This window comes from Dasypus novemcinctus, chromosome 13 (genome assembly GCF_030445035.2).
Source record: "Dasypus novemcinctus isolate mDasNov1 chromosome 13, mDasNov1.1.hap2, whole genome shotgun sequence".
Lineage (NCBI taxonomy): Eukaryota > Metazoa > Chordata > Mammalia > Cingulata > Dasypodidae > Dasypus > Dasypus novemcinctus.
The window spans coordinates 111,814,897-111,833,464 of record NC_080685.1 but is presented as its reverse complement, the minus strand read 5'-3'; the positions used below and the strand labels follow the sequence as shown (position 1 = coordinate 111,833,464).

The following is an 18,568-nucleotide window of genomic DNA, read 5'->3' as shown; positions in this document are numbered from 1 at the left end:
GTGTTCTCTGATCTTTAAAAACTAAAAACCCGTCATGATGCTCCTCCTACTTACCACTGTCTTCCTTCATTTTAGAATCAACTTACAGAAAACTCTGCCTACTGTACATTCGTAATATCTACACCTTTACTTCCTCTTATGTTTTCTTAGATTTACTTTCTTTATTTCTCCTGCAGCCCCCTCATTGTTTGCACTCACTGTTTGCTCTCTGTGTCTGTTCATTGAGTGCTTTCTGTCTGCTTGTCTTGTTTTTAGGAGGCACTCATAACCGAACCCAGGACCTCCATGTAGGAGAGAGGCATCCATTTGCTTGAGCCATCTCCACTCCTGCTTGTTGTGTCTCTCATTGTTTCCTCATTGCATCAACTTGTTGCATCAACTTGCTGCATCAGCTCACTGACTCATTCATCTTCTTTAGGAGATACCAGCAACCAAACCTAGGACCTCCCATGTGCTAGGCGGGCATCCAGCTACTTAAACCGCATCTGCTTCTCCTTACTTCCTCTTTTTTTTTTTTTTAAAGATTTATTTTTATTTGTTTAATTCCCCTCCCCTCCCCCGGTTGTCTGTTTTCTGTGTCTTTTTGCTGCGTCTTGTTTCTCTGTCCGCTTCTTTTGTTGTCAGCAGCACAGGCACAGGAAGTGTGGGCGGCGCCATTCCTCGGCAGGCTGCTCCCTCCTTCGCGCTGGGCGGCTCTCCTTATGGGTGCACTCCTTGCGCGTGGGGCTCCCCTACGCGGGGGACACCCCTGTGTGGCACGGCACTCCTTGCGCGCATCAGCACTGCGCATGGGCCAGCTGCACACGGGTCAAGGAGGCCCGGGGTTTGGACCGCGGACCTCCCATGTGGTAGACGGACGCCCTAACCACCGGGCCAAAGTCCGTTTCCCCTCCTTACTTCCTCTTAATTCTTAACTTTCTTTAATCTTACAGCTTGTATAGCTAACAACACCAAAACTGTTGCCGGTGTTGGTGAGAACAATTTTATTGTTAAATCCAATGGACACTTTCTAGCCTGTATCTTGACCTTTTTTATAGCATTTGACTATTCTGCCTTGAAACTTTTCTGACTTCAGATACACGCCAGGCTCTTGGTTTTACTCCTGGCTGTTACTTAGGCTCCTCCTCTTTGTCTGTCCCTTAAATATGTGTGCAGCTAGACTGTGCTTCTTCCCTCCTCCTTCCCTCCTTAGGCCATACTCCCTTGCTTCTCATGGTACCTAAATCTGGTCTAGAGTGACAGAATGTATCTCCCTTGCCCTAGAACTTCATACAACAACTTGGATGTTGTTCTCAAGTACCTTAAACTAAGCACGTCCAAAATAGATGATCTTTCCCTCAACACCTGTCCATGCAAAGTCTGCTTTTCCTCTTGAATTCCCGATGTCAGTGAAAGGCTACCATCTACCCAGTTTCCCCAAGCTGGAAAATCAGGAGTCAACCTTGACATTAACTCTGGAGATGCATGTATTTATTATCTAGCTATCTATCTATCTATTTTTTTGAAGATACGGTTTAAAAACACTGACAGTGGGATGTCAAGCACCAAGTCAGAATCACCAGTCTTGAGAGTGAGCTGTAATGTCCTTCATTGCTGAACTTGGAAAATAGAATCTGAATTTGATTGTTAATTCCTAGTATTCACCATCATCTACATGCAAGTCTTCAAAACGTTAGCTAATAACTTTTCATTATCTGCCTTATTCCCTTTTAGAAACTGTATTTTAGCATTGAAACTAGAAAAACTGTATTTTCAGCAATTAGATCTTGGCATGAAATCTAATTACCAGCTTTTCTCTCGAGAATAGAGACTTGATTAAGAATAACTATGACTTGACTTTTAAAAATACAGATCACTTAAGAATTTCTTTAGATTGTATACGTTTTATATTTTTCACAATTAGGGTATACATTTTTAATTAAATATTACAGGTAAGGAACTGAAGTGTTTTTTTTTTTAATAATTTTGTGCAGTTTGTTTGCCAGTAGCCAATGGAAAGATGGAACACAAGGAACTTTCTTGTTGTTAATGTTTATAGCAGCTTTATTTTTTTCCCCCCGACTTGGTTCCCTCATCTGTTTGCTAGTTGTTTGCTTGTTTTTGCTTGTTGTCTGCCCATTGTTTGTTGGGGTTTATTGGGGGGGGGTGTTTGTTTTTTTGGGGGGTATTTTGCTTGTTGTTTTCCTTTAGGAAGCACTGGGAGCCAAACCTGGGACCTCCCATGTGGGAGGCGGGTGCTCAACTACTTGAGTCATATCCACCAGGAACTTTTAATAAGTATTAATTTTTTAGTAAAGGATTATTATAAAATACTTATAAAAACTCACATTTTAAAGATTCAGTTTGATTAAAATAATGTGTTTTATTTAGGAAGGTACCAGTATTTTTAATGCCATTTTAAATTTCTTTAAAAGCAAAGACATGTAAATTTATCACAGGTATAATCTAAAAATAGACTTTTAATAAACCAGGGATTGATTGTTTTATGAGTCTTTAAAAAGATGTCTTCTGATAAATATAATGACAATTTAACCACTTCAGTTATATATAGGTACAAGTAACTATTGTCAATAGATTTGATAATTTGTGCCTTAGAATTTTTTTGTACAATCAGGTTTTCCTTAGGGAGATTTTGCTATCCATTAATTTTAAATACATCTTTTCATTAATGATAAACTTTAACCAGTGGAATTATTGTGTATTTTATGCTACATATAAAGTGTTTCTCATTGAAATAATGGCATTACTTTTTCTTTTGGAAATTTGATGTTTACCTTGAAACTTGAGATTTGAAAACTGACGTTTGGAAAGAAAACTGGCCTTGGAGTCAGCTGTAGTTTGAAATCCTAGTTCAGTTACCAGTTTTGTGACATCTGATAAGTTATTTACTGTCTTTGAGCCCAAGTTTTTTTCATCGTAAAAATGGGGGTAAGATTTCTGTTTTGAAAATTAGTGATACTATATGTGTTTAATAGCACAGTTCTTGTCACCTTGTAAGTACTTAATCATTATCAACTAGTATTGATTGTACCTTAATTCCAGATAAAGAGTAGTAGTAAAGCAATTTATAGTTAAACAATCTGAACATTTAAAGCAGTCTTCAAATTACCAACTGCTAAGGTAGGTTGCTGTGTGTGCCAAATAAAGAATGCTTATTTGATTATTTAAGTATACATTACCTATCAGATGATGAATTGACAAAATGTATTTTTTAATTGCACATTGGTTGAGGGAGAAAAGTAGGGCAGTCCATTTTCCAAGGCAGGCCTGAAAGTTCATCCATTACTGTTTAAACAACTTGTTGTTTAGAAGAGATAATTTATAATACAGAGCTATACTGTCCAGCGCAGTAGCCACTACCACGTGGCCATTTACATTGAAATGTAAAGTAATTCAAATTTAATTTAAAAATCAAGTGGTTTGGTTTCACTAGTTTTTCATTTCGAGCGCTCCTGTGTCTAGTGGCTGCCATATTGGGCAGCACAGGTAGATAACATTTCCACCATCACACGTTTCTACTGGATAGCACTGATGGAGAGATCAGAAAAGGACAGATGGTTTTTAAAAATGAGTTCTTCATGAGAGTTGTCATTTTTTCAGTAACCGTTTTTCCTCTTTAACTTGGTAAGATAATAAATCATGTAATAATACCTGCCATTTATGAGATACTATCTGAGTGTCAGACTCTTTCTAAATGTTGTACATTCATTACCTTATCCTCTTATTTCATTCTTGTGTAAAGAATTCTGTTAACATAAGTACCATTATCTTTATTTTATGGTTGGAGAAATTGAGATTTAGGCAGGTTAAATAACTTCTCCAGAATCAGAGCTGGTAAATGGCTGATCAGGATTTGAACCTAAGTTTATCAGACTGTACACTTAACCACTACAGCCCCTGCCATATGTTTCACTTCTCCTATGCTCCCCCCACAGTAATGTTAGAAATCACTATTTGAATGTCTATGATATTACAGGAATTTTACACAGATTTCTACTCCTTACAAGAACCCTTTTAGGTAGATATTAACCTTATTTGTGGATCATGGAACTGAGGCTCAAAGGAGTTGAATGTCTTGCCAGAGACATTATGTGTGTCCCTGAGTGGGAATTCAGACCCCTGACTTCAGGGTCCATTCTCTTTTGTTGCACTAAGTTACTATTCTAATAAAGAGAGGTTTAACTGGATTTTATGTAAAAGAAAATATTACATTATTCCCTTTAGAACAACCTGATGCCAGCCAGTTTATAGAGGGTTTTAGCATAATTTTTAATGGGAATAAATTTTAAGTCGAAGCAAATTTTAGATAGTATCTAATGTTTTATTTTATTTTTCATTTACCGAATGCATTTTATCTTATTTTAAAGTTAGTAATATCTAAAGTTTTATCATCTGCTTAAAAGAGAATTCTTATTTATGAGTGGACTTCTTTGTTTTAGGAGGCAGTTCCCATGTTATACTCAGCAGATACTTACGGAGCATTGTAATGAAGTGTGGTTCTGTAAATTCTCTAACGATGGCACTAAACTAGCAACAGGATCGAAAGATACAACAGTTATCATATGGCAAGTTGATCCGGTATGTACTCCAGTATGAATATTTCGATTGCAGAATGAGGTGATTTTTTAATCTAATTCATCAGATATATTTTTTAACGTGTACATATATAAAATTAGTATTCTTTTCCAAGAGCATTTTTGTCATCATTGTCATATCTTACCTCTTTCTCTGTTTTCTTGATAATATAAGTAAGTTAATATTATCTAAATTGTTGAATGTGATTATGCTAAATCTGCATGTTCATGATCTAATTTAATCCTCTGACTAATCTTGAGATAGTAATATCTCCTATTTTCAAATTAGAAAACAGAAGATAAATACCAGGCTCTCATAGATGTAAATGGCAGAATTTATTTACTGTATAAATATATTTGTATAGATGAATGCTAAGATACATTTCTTTGCCTTAAAGTAGAGGTTCTTTTAACAGTGTACTCTTTTGGCCCTCTGGCAAAATTATGGACTCTTCAGAATAATGTATTTAAATGCATATGCCAAAACACATAGGAAGGCCAATTATATTGAAATATAGTTCTCAAAATAATACAAAAACAGGTATAATACATTGCTTCTTTACTAACACATTAAATAACAAGTTCTAGCAGCAGATCTAACAACTACCAGAATTTTGAAGTATGATCATAAAACGATATGTTGAGATAGCTGCAACAACTCTAATATGTGAAAATATTTGAGATTTTTATTGATAAGAGTGACAGATACTGCTAATACTACTACTGTGGTTAATTGCCTACATTCCAGATTGAAGGAAATACTGAATTTCAGGCTGTGGTAAGTGAAAATAAAGATGTACCTTTTTCCCGTTTAATTTCATGGACCCCTGATTCTATCCATGGATCCCTTCCTGTATATCTCAGGTTAAATATCCCTGCTAAAGGAATGTATGGATTAGAAAGAGAATAAAAGCACAGTATTATTGTAAGTATCAATAGTGTATGTAAATAAAGTAGAACGAGAAAGCACAAAGGAGCTTCACAGTTTAGGAGTACCTCGTTGAAGAGGCAGCATTGGAGCCTTGCTATGCATAGAACAAGTGGAGATAGAGAAAAGACTTTGGAAGAGAGGGAGCTTCCTTGCCTTGCCCTTCCCCCTCTCACCTGGAGTAAGAGAGTATGATGAGTATGCGCAGAATGGAAAGTAGTGGAGAAAGAGTTTGGGATCAAATCATGGCCTTTGAATACTGTGCTGAGAAGTTCTAATCTCATTCAGCAATAATTTGCAAGCCATTAAAGTACATGAAAAAGAAAGCAACAGCATCAAAATACATTAAGGTTGTTTTTTGTTTGTTTTGTTTTTTTGACGACAATATTTAAGAGTCCCTTCATTTAGCAAGTATTTATTGAGCACCTGTTATGTGCCAGGCCTTTTGCTAGGGAGAGACTTACTGAGAACATGACAATATAACATATTTGTGCTATAATGAGTTCCTCAGAAGCTCATAAAAGAGATCTAACTGGAGCTGCAGAGCTAAGGGAACGTAGGGAAAATAAGTCTTTGGGGGGAAGCAAGGGATTTGTTAAGGCAAAACTAGCTAAGAGTGATGCTTGGGTAAAATAAAAGTGCCTTGGCATTTGTGGTGGCTTGGGGAAAGAGTTCTAAGAGCTGAGGTTAAAGAAAATAGAGCCAGGTGAAGGAAGATCTTGTAATACTTTGCTAAGGAATTTATGCCCATGTTTCTCAGGGTGTGTTTTTCAGAATATAGGCATGTAGAATGTTAATGTTAATATGTGTTACATAGAAAGGGTTTTTGAGGCCAGGTTAGCTTGGGAAATGTAGTTAATGCTGGCATTCAAATCTAAGATACAGAGGGTTTTAGAGAGTATAATTTTTAGATAGCTGTGCTATACAGTGAGTTTTCTAGGACTCTTCTTTTGGTGTACTAGTATTTGATAAACTCTTCTTAAATATGTTTTGTATGTATTTTTTTTAAATGGGTAGCTAATACAGACGGAACCTGAAGATTTGAATTGATGTGATTCCAGTGCCTACTTTTTTAAGTTTTTCACACCTTTGCCCAAAAAATGAATTTTACCTATTCTTCCCTAAAAATCAAAGTGAAATCATGGATTTCCTGAACATGGCATTTCCGTTTTAAATAGGTTAGTTAGGAAAAAGGCATCTTACTTCCAAAGATATAGTAATAATATTCTCATTTTTTTCCAACTTGTCTTTTATTGGATTATATCTTTGTATTAATGTATATTACACAATTGGTTTTTGAGTTAAGCACTCCTAAAGGAGTTTGTCTTTGGTTTAGAAGAAAGTCTTCGTGTAGAGCTGGAACGCTACTATGAATGAAAAGTTTGTTCCTGGAAGATTTTGAGCAAGTCAGAGAGATGTCTCTTTTTTTTTTTTTTTTTTTTAAGATTTATTTTTATTTTTTCTCTCCCCTTCCTCCCCCAACTCCCCCGTTGTCTTTTCTCTGTGTCCATTCGCTGTGTGTTCCTCTGTGACTGCTTCTATCCTTATCAACAGCACCTGGGATCTGTGTTTCCTTTTGTTGCGTCATCTTGTTGTGTCAGCTCTCCGTGTATGTGGCACCATTCCTGGGCAGGCTGCACTTTCTTTCGCCCTGGGCGGTTCTCCTTATGGGGCACACTCCTTATACGTGGGGCTCCCCTACATGGGGACACCCCTGCATGGCAGGGCACTCCTTGCACGCATCAGCACTGCGCATGGGCCAGCTCCACATGGGTCAAGGAAGCCCAGGGTTTGAACTGCGGACCTCCTATATGGTAGGTGGACGCCCTAACCACTGGGCCAAGTCCGCTTCCCCAGAAAGATGTCTTGACCTGCTTATTAAATTATGCAAGCCACTTTGACCTAGGTATACTACTGATGTGATGCAAATACCCCATGCCTATTTATCACCGCCTCCCTGAAGAAAATTCAGAGGTAGTAGCATTGTTAAGTATTCGATTTTGTCAAAACAATTAACATTAGACTAGTTTTATGAATATGGACTTAGGGCCCCATGCAGAAAAAAAGTAAGGTAAATGCAATCCATTCCTCAGTGACGTTTCTGGGGGGAAAATTCCCAATCTAATTATATCAGGCTACTTCCAGACCCATTTCTAAGTGGTCATCTCCATTCAAATTTCCCACAGGCTCAAAACTGGACTCAAGAAGTCTTTAGACTCAAATATTCCCACTCCTGAAATGTTTATTTACTTCCTCTCTTCCCTATACACATTATCCACATCCCCTAAACCAGAAATCTGGAGGTTTTCTTTGAACATTTCTCACCATGTTCTGTCTTATCAGTCTTCTCTGTTCAGTCACATTTGAGCTGACCACTTTGAATCCTGTCCATTTTAGTTTAGGGCCTTAAAAATACTATGCTAAGCTGCATATTCCATGACTCCCCTTACAGAAAATATCCAGAATGGATAATCACAGAGACAGAAAGTAGATTTGTGGTCGCCAAGGACTGTGGGAAAGAGGAATGGAAAGCGTTTCTTATGGATATAGGGTTTCTTTTGGGAATGAGTAAAATGTTCTATTAATAAAATTAAATAGTGGTGATGGTTGCATGACTGAATATACTAAAACCACTGAATTGTACACTAAAGGATGAACTTTTTGTTACATAAATTGCATCTCAATAAGCTATTTGAAAAATAAAAGGTAGCTCTTGTTATACACATCTGTTCTCTGTTCCCTAGAAAGTTTCCTAAGGGCAAATTCTGTGCCATCTTTTATATTTCTGTCTAGCACAAAATGTGTCTTGTGTATTGCTTTATGTATCGTAGATGCTTAATATGTTTCAGCATGAATGACTCTTTATGAAGCAAGCTTTAGCTCTTCAGTTGGGGGAGAAAATTGGTATGAAAATTTCCTCAGGTTCATTTATACTAACAAAGTATATCTTTGCAGCTATTTAGGTTCTTGTGCCAGAAAATAATGACTGGAGGGATGGGAATTAACTGAGTTTTCTCTTTTCCTTCCTAGGACACACACCTGCTAAAACTTCTTAAAACATTGGAAGGACACGCCTATGGTGTGTCATACATTGCGTGGAGTCCGGACGACAACTATCTCGTTGCTTGTGGCCCAGATGACTGCTCTGAGCTTTGGCTGTGGAATGTACAAGTGAGCAAGTTCCATCCTTGGTTTAGTCATAATGCATGCATTCATCCTGACTTCCTTCTTGTGGGTCAGTGGAACCAGAACCATTGAATCTAGGCTACTGAAATGTGTATCTTATACAAGATATCTCTTCAAGTGGAACCCAGCCAAGGGTCCAGATTAATAAATATAAATACTATACTGAGGATAATAGAGTTTCTGAAAACATATGCAGTGTGTATTTTCAGGAATGTTTTGCTTCGTTCTGTGGAATTTGTACTATTTACTGTGATACCTTGTGCTTCAGAAAAGATTTTATACTTGTTTCTTATTTAATTGTACATGAAACTTTTCAGTGTGAAAATGATACCAGATCAAATGTTACATTCTAATACTAATTGCGCCATCCCCTTATTTTTTATTTTTTTAAATAAATTTTATATAAATGGATTCATCCAACATGTTACGCACGATATATTTAGTTCATAGTTGCACAGTCATACAGTATCTGTCCTTTTGGATAAAATATTGGAGTATTTTCTTCCAATCTAGTTTAGTGAACCTTAATGTTTTTTTGAGTACTTATTATTAAGGTTTTTGCTACTGTTTATTACTATTTCTAAGTGAAAACTTGAACTTTGTTCATGGTCCCATTTTAGAAAAACTCAGCATCGAATTCACATTATCTTCAGACCATGTTTTTAAAAATCCTGTCTTACATTTTAAGTTTTTCTTAAAGCTTATGTAAACTAGTTCGATAGGGGTTTTTTAGTGTTTTTAATCCCTAGGCAAAAGAAGGATACAGGCTATGGTTGGATGTGAAAGTATAACTTGATGGGTAGGATTTCTAATCCAGGGACTTAAAAAATAGTTGACTTTACCAACAGAGTCAAGATAAAGCTCAACAGAAATTACTCGGATAAGTGTGTTTATACAAGTCAGACTGAATACTAACATGTACCTGGAAAATGGTATGCCATAATTCTAAGTGTTATAATAAGATTTTCTTAGTCATTTCCTTACATTTTTCAACCCCAGCCTTTTATTTTTATTAAGAAAATGTTCAGATATTAAGTTGAAAGACTAGTATAGTGATGATTTATTTGCCCACCACCCTGGATTCAACAATTGTTATTACTGACACTTTGTTATATTGTATACATAGAAATATGCATGCATGCATACTTATGTTAATATCCATATTCAAAACATTGGAGAGTAAATTACGAACATAATACTTTACCCCTAAAAAATGGCATTGTCTTACATAACCAGATATCATTCTCATACCTAAGAACATTAACTGTAATCTCTAACATTGTCTAATATTCATTTCATAATTAAAAATCCCCAGTTCACAAAATGTCTTTTATGCCATTTTTATCAATCCAGACTCCATTCAAGATTCATGGGTTGTATTTGTGATTGGGTTCTGGGGGGTGGCAGGGTGTAGACTAGAATAGATGGCTGTCTTTCAGTAAAATAGAGCTAGGAATAAATTTGACCTAAAAGATAAAATAACTTTTTTTCCATTAAATGTACCCACCCCCACCCCCCAAAGGGAGGAAGTGTGTGTAGTCTTAATGCTATAAAAATGAGTTACTCTCCTAGTATATATAGTGCCTGTGTGTGCTCCTTTTAAGTCAATTTTAAATTTGTGGACAATTAAACTATATTCTATCTAGCATTGCTTTACTATGCATTACTTTGTATACTTAGACGTATTCTCAAAGGATGACCTTTTACTCAGTTTTCAAATAGTTGCTTTGTGTTTTTAGGTAGGTTCCTAATAATCTAATAGTTTAATATATTCATATATTTACTCTACTCTGCATAACAGAAGAAAAGACCATTTCTGCCTTGATAACATACTTTTAACATTTTTTTAAATAGAAAATGCCAAGACTATTAACTGTTGCATGTGCATATTTGTATTTACAAATTTTTATTTTAGCTTTTTACTATATCAGGCACCCCAAAAGTATAAATAGGTGAGAGAAATTAACAATTTGGGTGAAGATTTAGATAGCTGAACTCTCCCCTCTTCCCCCAGTATAAGAGAAAACTAGATAGTTTTCTACTTGACCCCATTTCCTAATCATGCTTTTTTTTTTCCATTCTTTTATTTTTACTTTTGATTACCCATTTCTCACAGGAAAATTATGCCCATGTACTTTTTATTATACCAAGGGCAGCTCTTTTTCTCAGATCCTGTGTCTAATTCAAATGGAATCAAGACTAGATTAAATGGTATGTGTCTATCTTCTAAGTTGAATAACTTAGAAAATGTAGCAGGAGGATTTCTGAGGATTATAGCACTAAATATTGCTTAGTTCAGAATGCTTTTGAATGATTCTGCTCGACAGTACAGAGTTCCTTTTTTTCTGTTACTCTTGATTGAAATACAATTCTACCAGAAAGATAACTTTCATTTCTCTCTTCTCATCTTCCGTACTACATTTTGAGCATCTTGAATATGAAATTTAGCATAACTTAGACTGCCTGTACCCTCAGCCTAGTTTATTATTTTTCTACCCATTAATGTTTTTGAGAAATTGCTATTACTGCATTTTAGAATAAAATTTATAATGAACTACAGACTGAGAAGTAGACGCTCAGAATATATAGCCTTGGGCTTTTCATCATCTTGCTTGGGAAAAATTACATGTTAATTTCAATTATGAATGTAATTGATTTAAGATATGAGTTTTATTGGAATTTATCTTATCCTGTCTAATATTTGCATCACCTCTGCCTGTTCAACTCTTGCATTTTTCTTAAAGTCCTTAATTTCTCTTCTGAGTGCTATAATCTTTTTTTGTAAAGCCAATTAAGACAGTTCATTTCTGCAATTAGGAATAACAGACTAACCAGATATCCCAGTTACCATTCTTTTTTTTTTTTCTTTACACATTCCTTCTAGGGACTATCCAGAAGGTCTTATCCTAAGCTTTTATTTCTTTGCAGACGGGAGAGCTAAGGACGAAAATGAGCCAGTCTCATGAAGACAGTTTAACAAGTGTGGCTTGGAATCCAGATGGGAAACGCTTTGTTACTGGGGGTCAACGTGGACAGTTCTATCAGTGTGTAAGTATTGTGCCTTTCCAAATATTTCCTTGTTTAAAAGGAACTTTAGTTTTGTTTAAATACAGAATTCACTTGAATTGTTATATACTATATGAAGACCTACTTTGCCATCCCTAGATAAGTACTATCCAATGATAACTTCAGTGATGACAGAAATGGTCTACAGCTGCACTATCTCAAAACTGTAGCGTAGCCACTAGCCACATGTGAATACTGAACAGCTGAAATATGACTAAGGAACAAATTCAAGTTTTTAGACATTTCTTTTTTTTTTTTTTTTTTTTTACAATTTGAAGTGTACAAAGTATAGACCTTGAGTTTGGTAAAAAATCATTTTACTAAACCTTTTTCTTCTAAACAAGTTTGTAATTCATAGGAATAAAAAAATTTAGTATTTAATTTCTTTTGATGTTTTAGCCTTTTGAATTTTTGCATGAAAAAACAATTTCAGGAGTAACTTGTCTTAAATATTTGAGAAGTTAAGGTGTTGACGGGTGCAGCCTGAGAACTTTTCCGCTTTTATATGCAATATCTTTTGGTCAGTACCTGCCCTGTTTATCTTGGATTGTTGGAATGACTTTTTAAAAAATGAGTAACAAAGTCTTCTAACAAACTGGATTATAATATAAATGCAGTGTCATTACTTTTCTGTCTAGATTCTACATGGAATACCACACCTCATGATCTCAGAAATATGGTTCAAGTAGGCACTCTCAGATTTATTTTTAAAGACTCAATTAAATGAGATATTAAACCCCATCAAATCATTTATATGTAGCTAGAGATCACCTAAGAAAAAGTTAATTTCTTTCTTGAGCTGGCCATGAAACTGGAATCTAGTATTTCATCTTACTGTAATTATAGGAATTTTTTAATTCCCCAGATACAAGAAAATTCTTGTGCTCTGCTGATTTTGCTGTCTCAAACAGTGTTTAAAACCTTAGGATACAGGACTTGGAAGTTCCTGCATCTGTGAAATGGGGCTGGTAATTCTTCTCAGGGCTTTAAATATTTCACTGAGATAACGAATGTATAAGAGCTATGATTTGTAGCACATGTTACAAATTTAGTGGAGTTTTTTTTTAATGTCATAGTGGATTCCTAAGTTCTGTTTAAAGCTATAATTAATGTTTTAAGTAACCCTTTTCCATATTACAACTTCTGAATATTATAGGACAAATACCAGTTTAGTGAACTTTAAAGTAACGCTTGAATTATTTTCCAATAAAAGTGAGACTTTTACTTGGAAATTAGGGAATCTTTCTTCCTTTGTATTTATTTTTTTTAATCTTTTTTTTTTTTTAGATTATTTATATATTTTATTTATTTATCTCTCCTCTTCCCCCTCCCCTCCCTCCCGTCTGCTCTCTGTGTCCATTTGCTGTGTGTTCTTCTGTGTCTGCTTGCATTCTTGTCAGTGGCACCGGGAATCTGTGTCTCTCTTTGTTACATCATCTTGCTGTGTCAGTTCTCCATGTGTGTGGTGCCACTCCTGGGCAGGCTGCTTTTTTCTCACAGTGCAGCTCTCCTTGCAGGGCACACTCCTTGCGCACGGGGCTCCCCTACGTGGGGGACACCCCTGCGTGGCATGACACTCCTTGTGCGCATCAGCACTGCACGTGGGCCAGCTCCACACGGGTCAGGAGGCCCTGGATTTGAACCCTGGACCTCCTATATGGTATAAGGGGACACTGTATCAGTTGAGCCACAGCCGCCTCCCTATTTGATTTATTGATGCATATTAGATTATTGAAGGGGAAGTAGGTTTACAGAATCCACCCCCTACCACCATCTAATGTCGTAATAAGATTTGACCTATACTCAGTGTCATGATTAAAAACACTTCTGAACAATAGGCTGAGATGAGTCTCAAGAAAACAAGCCTGTTACTGAAGGATGTTGCAAGGGATGCTTTAGGTTCTCTGATTTCTGGGCACTGTTCAGTGGCACTAATAGTACTTTTCTCCTGATCAGGATTTAGATGGTAATCTCCTTGACTCCTGGGAAGGGGTGAGAGTGCAATGCCTTTGGTGCTTGAGTGACGGGAAGACTGTTCTGGCATCAGATACACACCAGCGGATTCGGGGATATAACTTCGAGGATCTTACAGATAGAAACATGTAACTATTTTTTGTTTCCATTAAACAATGGTTATCTGATCTTTATTAAAATGTTTGGTGGGACTTAGATTTTCAGAAGAAGAGTTTTTACTTTGTTTTTGGTTTGGGTTTGATGGATTTTTTTGATTGATGGATTGATGGTCAGATGATAGTAATCATTAACTCAAATTCTTTTTCTCCATTGAAATATGTTAATAGCAATTGCAGGCAAAACTGTAGCATTACTAGAATACTTTCTATTTAATAATTTGAATATCTTGATTCTTACTACATTGCTTTTGATAAATTTTTTTTTTCTGGTTACAGAGTACAAGAAGATCATCCTATTATGTCTTTTACTATTTCAAAAAATGGCCGATTAGCTTTGTTAAATGTAGCAACTCAGGTAAGTTTATTAATATAATTTTCAGGACAAATATTTCTACTTGTCCCTGAATTTTACTGCATGCATTCATTTCTTAAATATACAGAATCAACCATAAGTTTATCAGAACTTTGGCATTTTGGCTAATAGAAAATGAAAATGTTCCATCAGACAGAGATATTCACAGATTACTTTTTAAATTTTTTTGAGTTGAGGCTAAATAAATACCTATATTCTCTTTCACCTGCAGGGAGTTCATTTATGGGACTTGCAAGACAGAGTTTTAGTAAGAAAGTATCAAGGTGTTACACAAGGGTTTTATACAATTCATTCATGTTTTGGAGGCCATAATGAAGACTTCATCGCTAGTGGCAGTGAAGGTAAAAATTTGTGTCACTCTCAGTTCACATCTATTGAATTTAAAGTTTTTTAATTTTCTCACTTTCTGAAGGTAGTCATGTCTCAAAACAAAGTCAAGATATTAGGTTAAAATTTGTATAAATCATTTATCTTTACACTGTTAATTTCTTCTTTTTTGGAATGACTTGAGCCCTTCTTACTGTTGTGATCTAATAGTGCATATTCTGGCCATGTGGAGGTATTTTGGTTCATATAACAAATCAAGGTCAGGTAAATCATTATACTTTCATATGTTGACTCACGTTTTTATGGGACTGGTGGTTTTCAGAGGGCAGTTAGTATCTTAGAAAGTCTAAATTAATTATGTTTTACCTGAACTTGGACACAATTCATTATCATTAGATCTTCAGTATTTAAGCCACCAAAGAGATTGATTCAGTTTGATAATTCTTATAATTTAGGAAAAGCTGAGATTACCGGAATTGTCTGTCCTTCCCTTTTAAATAAATGTATTATTTTCCAGTCTGCAAACATCCATATTTCAGGAAAGCATATGCCTAAAGTAATTAGCCCAATAAAAATATGAATTGTTTAAAATATGAAAGTACAGATGAGTGAAGCAGTATGAAAGTTGAGTGCATTTTTTTTAAGGTAATAGGAACATAACATTCAACACAGCAAATTATTTGTCACTCTTAAATACACTGATTCTGTTTTGTAGGATAAATCAAGGAATTGGATTATGTTGGTTAAGACTTTTGGTTTTGTTCCCTTTTTTGTAATGCATGGTATTATCCCTATCTTGACAAAAACTGATCTCAGTAGCTAAGAGGATCCCAAAGTGACCTATGAGTGTTTCCATTGTGAATAAAGAATATTTAAGGTTTAGGACAAAGAGACATATAGGGCTTTAGATTTTTACATAAAGCCTATGAATTTATCTGTTCCTTTCTTGACCCAGAAAATCACATCAGGCAAGATTGTGAGAAGAGTGGCTTGTTGGCTAACAATTATAAATTCACTGCTTTCCAGTCAAAGATTATTTTTTACCTGTTAGTTTAATTATGTCATGGTCATTGGTTTCCTTTTTTTTTTTTTAAGATACATAAATTAGACAAAATCATTGGTTTCTAATTGAATTTTCCCATGGTTTAAATATGTTGAACCTTCCACTTGCCTTTTAGCTCTTCCTCCTCTCTCCCGATAACCTGGAATCCTGCTTGTGGTGGGTTTTCCCCCACAGAATCCCCCAGCTTTTTGTAAAAATAACATACCCTAAAGGTGCTTAAAAATATGTATGGCTACCATTACCACTAGTAATGGCAGTCTTTTTTTTTTTTTTAATAAAGCCCAAATTAACTTAGAACTAAGCATGGTGAATAACGTAATTGAACTATATTATATTCTGTTTGGGGCTAAAAATAAAATAAAACTAAGAAGTAAAGAAATAGTCGTCTTTTTAGAATGATTCTAAAAATGTTTTGAATGCTAGTTGGATCTAGTGAATATATTACCTACCATGATGATTACAGTAATTTGTTAATTTCAAGGAATATATTTCAAGGACCCTCCAAATCCCCACATATGTTGAATGCTAATATAAAATAAAACAATTAAAAAACCTTTCCCCCAAGAAAGTTATGCTGTTATTTAGCTTTTTCATTGTGCTAGCAATATATAGAAAAACTAGACTTATTTCTAACCTTTGAATAAACACTGGATTTCTCAGGTTGATACAGCAATCAGAGCTTGATCATAAGCTTGTCATTCTGACGTTGGCTAATTCAAATCCTAATTTTTCCTGTCTCTTCAGAAAATACCTTCCTTGTTTATGTGTTTAAAAGAATTTTCCTCCAAATATAAAATGATTTCAGTTGCAGTCATTCTTTTCAAGCCTACAGTCTTTCCCTTTGTGGACTTCTTCAGTTGAAGAGGAAACCAAGCTGATCTGCTTTGCTTTGTTTTTTGTTCCTAATTTCATTTTATGCAGGGAAAAAAAGTATTTTCAAAAATTATTGAACAATATCTTAGAAAGATAAATTCAGCATCTTCAGTTAGTGTCCTTATCTTTTCTTTCACATATAATATAGAAGTACATTCCTGGATTTTTATCTTTATGTCTGAAGTTTTGAAACCAGCACATATTCTTAAGTCACAAGATAATTACCTTTTTGCCATTCTCTAAAGTTTCCCCAGTGGCAGCGCACCCACTGAGTGCTTCCACGTGACGCACCATCAGGCTGAATGCTTGTCTCATTCATCCTGAGGTTCTGCCTTCTGTTTATGAACCATCACCTTTGTGTAGTTAACTGTCTCTTCACAGTAGTACATATTTTACTGTGTTCTAGTCTGTTCAAAACACATGCTAATACACGAAATCATTTAATCCTCACAATAACACAGTAAGGTAAGTACATATCCCCATTTGACAGATGAAGAATTGGGAACAGTGAGTAACTTACCTAAAGTCAGTGGTAGGTGGAAGATGTGATCAAAGAAACAAAGTTGTGGGAGGTTGGTGTTGATGGTCACATCAAAATATATAAATAGTCTCCCACAAAGCCTTTTTATGATGCAGATCTGGGATAGTTGTCTGTATTCACAGGTAGCCCCTCCAGCCTTGCTGCCTGGATTTGAATTCCAGCCTCACTATTTATTCGCTGTGGATTGTGAGCAAGTCAGTTAACCTCTCAGTGCTTTAACGAGGGCCCATCCAAAGAGGATAAGCATAGTATATACCTCATGGAGTGGTAATGAAGATTAATATGCACAAAGAACTTAGTACATAGTACTTTATTAGCACTCAGTAAAGGTTTAGCTAACATCTTCTTTGTTGTTATTTTTTAACTTAGATACAGTGCTTGTCTGTCACCTCAAGATTCCATAGAATGACAAGTGACAAATGTTTATCATCTCTATCCTGGTTAGATCAAGGACCTTATTATGTATTAACAGAATTGACAGAATATTTTAGGTAGTTTTTTTTTTTTTTATGACTTAATGAGAACTGATCATCTTTAATGGAAATGATCAAATGTGTATTTTATTAAAATGTCTTCCTATGGTAATTTGTTAAACTATTCAAGTTATTTTTATTCTCCTTTACGTTAGAGTAATCAAAAGTCATATGTTGTTTTTTGTTCATGTAAGACGACTAACTTTTCTCTGAATTACTGTTTATTCAGACCACAAGGTTTACATCTGGCACAAACGTAGTGAGCTGCCAATTGCAGAGCTGACAGGGCACACACGCACAGTAAACTGTGTGAGCTGGAACCCACAGATCCCATCCATGATGGCCAGCGCCTCCGACGACGGCACTGTTAGAATATGGGGACCAGCGCCTTTTATAGACCACCAGAATATCGAAGGTAACACTGTTGCACCATGTTCCAGCGATTCCTCCAGAGGAAAACATTGCCCTGCTTATTATAAAGTTCCAGTAATTTATTTAAAGTGTGGTATATGATTTATTTTCTCCCATTTTGAGAGATTGTGCCCTCTCTCACCCCACAAGAGAAGTTCATTTACTCTAAGATCTAGTGGGGAGAATAAGCTGGAATATGCAACCTCATTTACATCCAGTTAGCTCTTTAGTATTGTCACTTTTAAAATCTTACTGAAAGTCTTGCTTCTTCATGCTACCTAAATGTAATATTGCATTGAAACATTTTATACTTAAGAGAAATAATTAATGGTACACATGAGAACTAGCCAGTCTGTGTACAGTATTCTCTCTGAACAACTTTAGAAGATTTTAATAATACTGATTATGTATTTTACTCTTTAAGAAAATCTCAACACCATGTAACATGCTAGCATGAGCTGTGCTTGATGGAGCAGGAGAGAAAAGGGCACTACGATTTTTATGTACCTATGTGCCAAGCAACACGCTAGGTCCTTTATATGCATTACGTTGTGAAAAGTCTTCCATAGCCCTGTAAGAGACATATTTTTTATAAATTAGGAAACTGAAGCACAGCAAGGG

The 18,568-nt window shown here is 35.5% G+C and overlaps 1 protein-coding gene across 2 annotated transcripts in view; it reads left to right on the top strand.

Annotated features, from left to right (window-relative positions):
- Window positions 1-18,568, top strand: part of WDR26 (WD repeat domain 26) — a 39,736-nt gene that overhangs the window by 14,830 nt on the left and 6,338 nt on the right. For both annotated transcript variants that reach the window (XM_004461922.4, XM_004461923.4), the window contains exons 7-13: window positions 4,440-4,578; window positions 8,533-8,673; window positions 11,617-11,736; window positions 13,711-13,856; window positions 14,163-14,241; window positions 14,471-14,600; window positions 17,766-17,951. In XM_004461922.4, coding sequence (XP_004461979.2) covers window positions 4,440-4,578; window positions 8,533-8,673; window positions 11,617-11,736; window positions 13,711-13,856; window positions 14,163-14,241; window positions 14,471-14,600; window positions 17,766-17,951 — 941 coding nt within the window. The remainder of the gene's footprint in view (window positions 1-4,439; window positions 4,579-8,532; window positions 8,674-11,616; window positions 11,737-13,710; window positions 13,857-14,162; window positions 14,242-14,470; window positions 14,601-17,765; window positions 17,952-18,568) is intronic.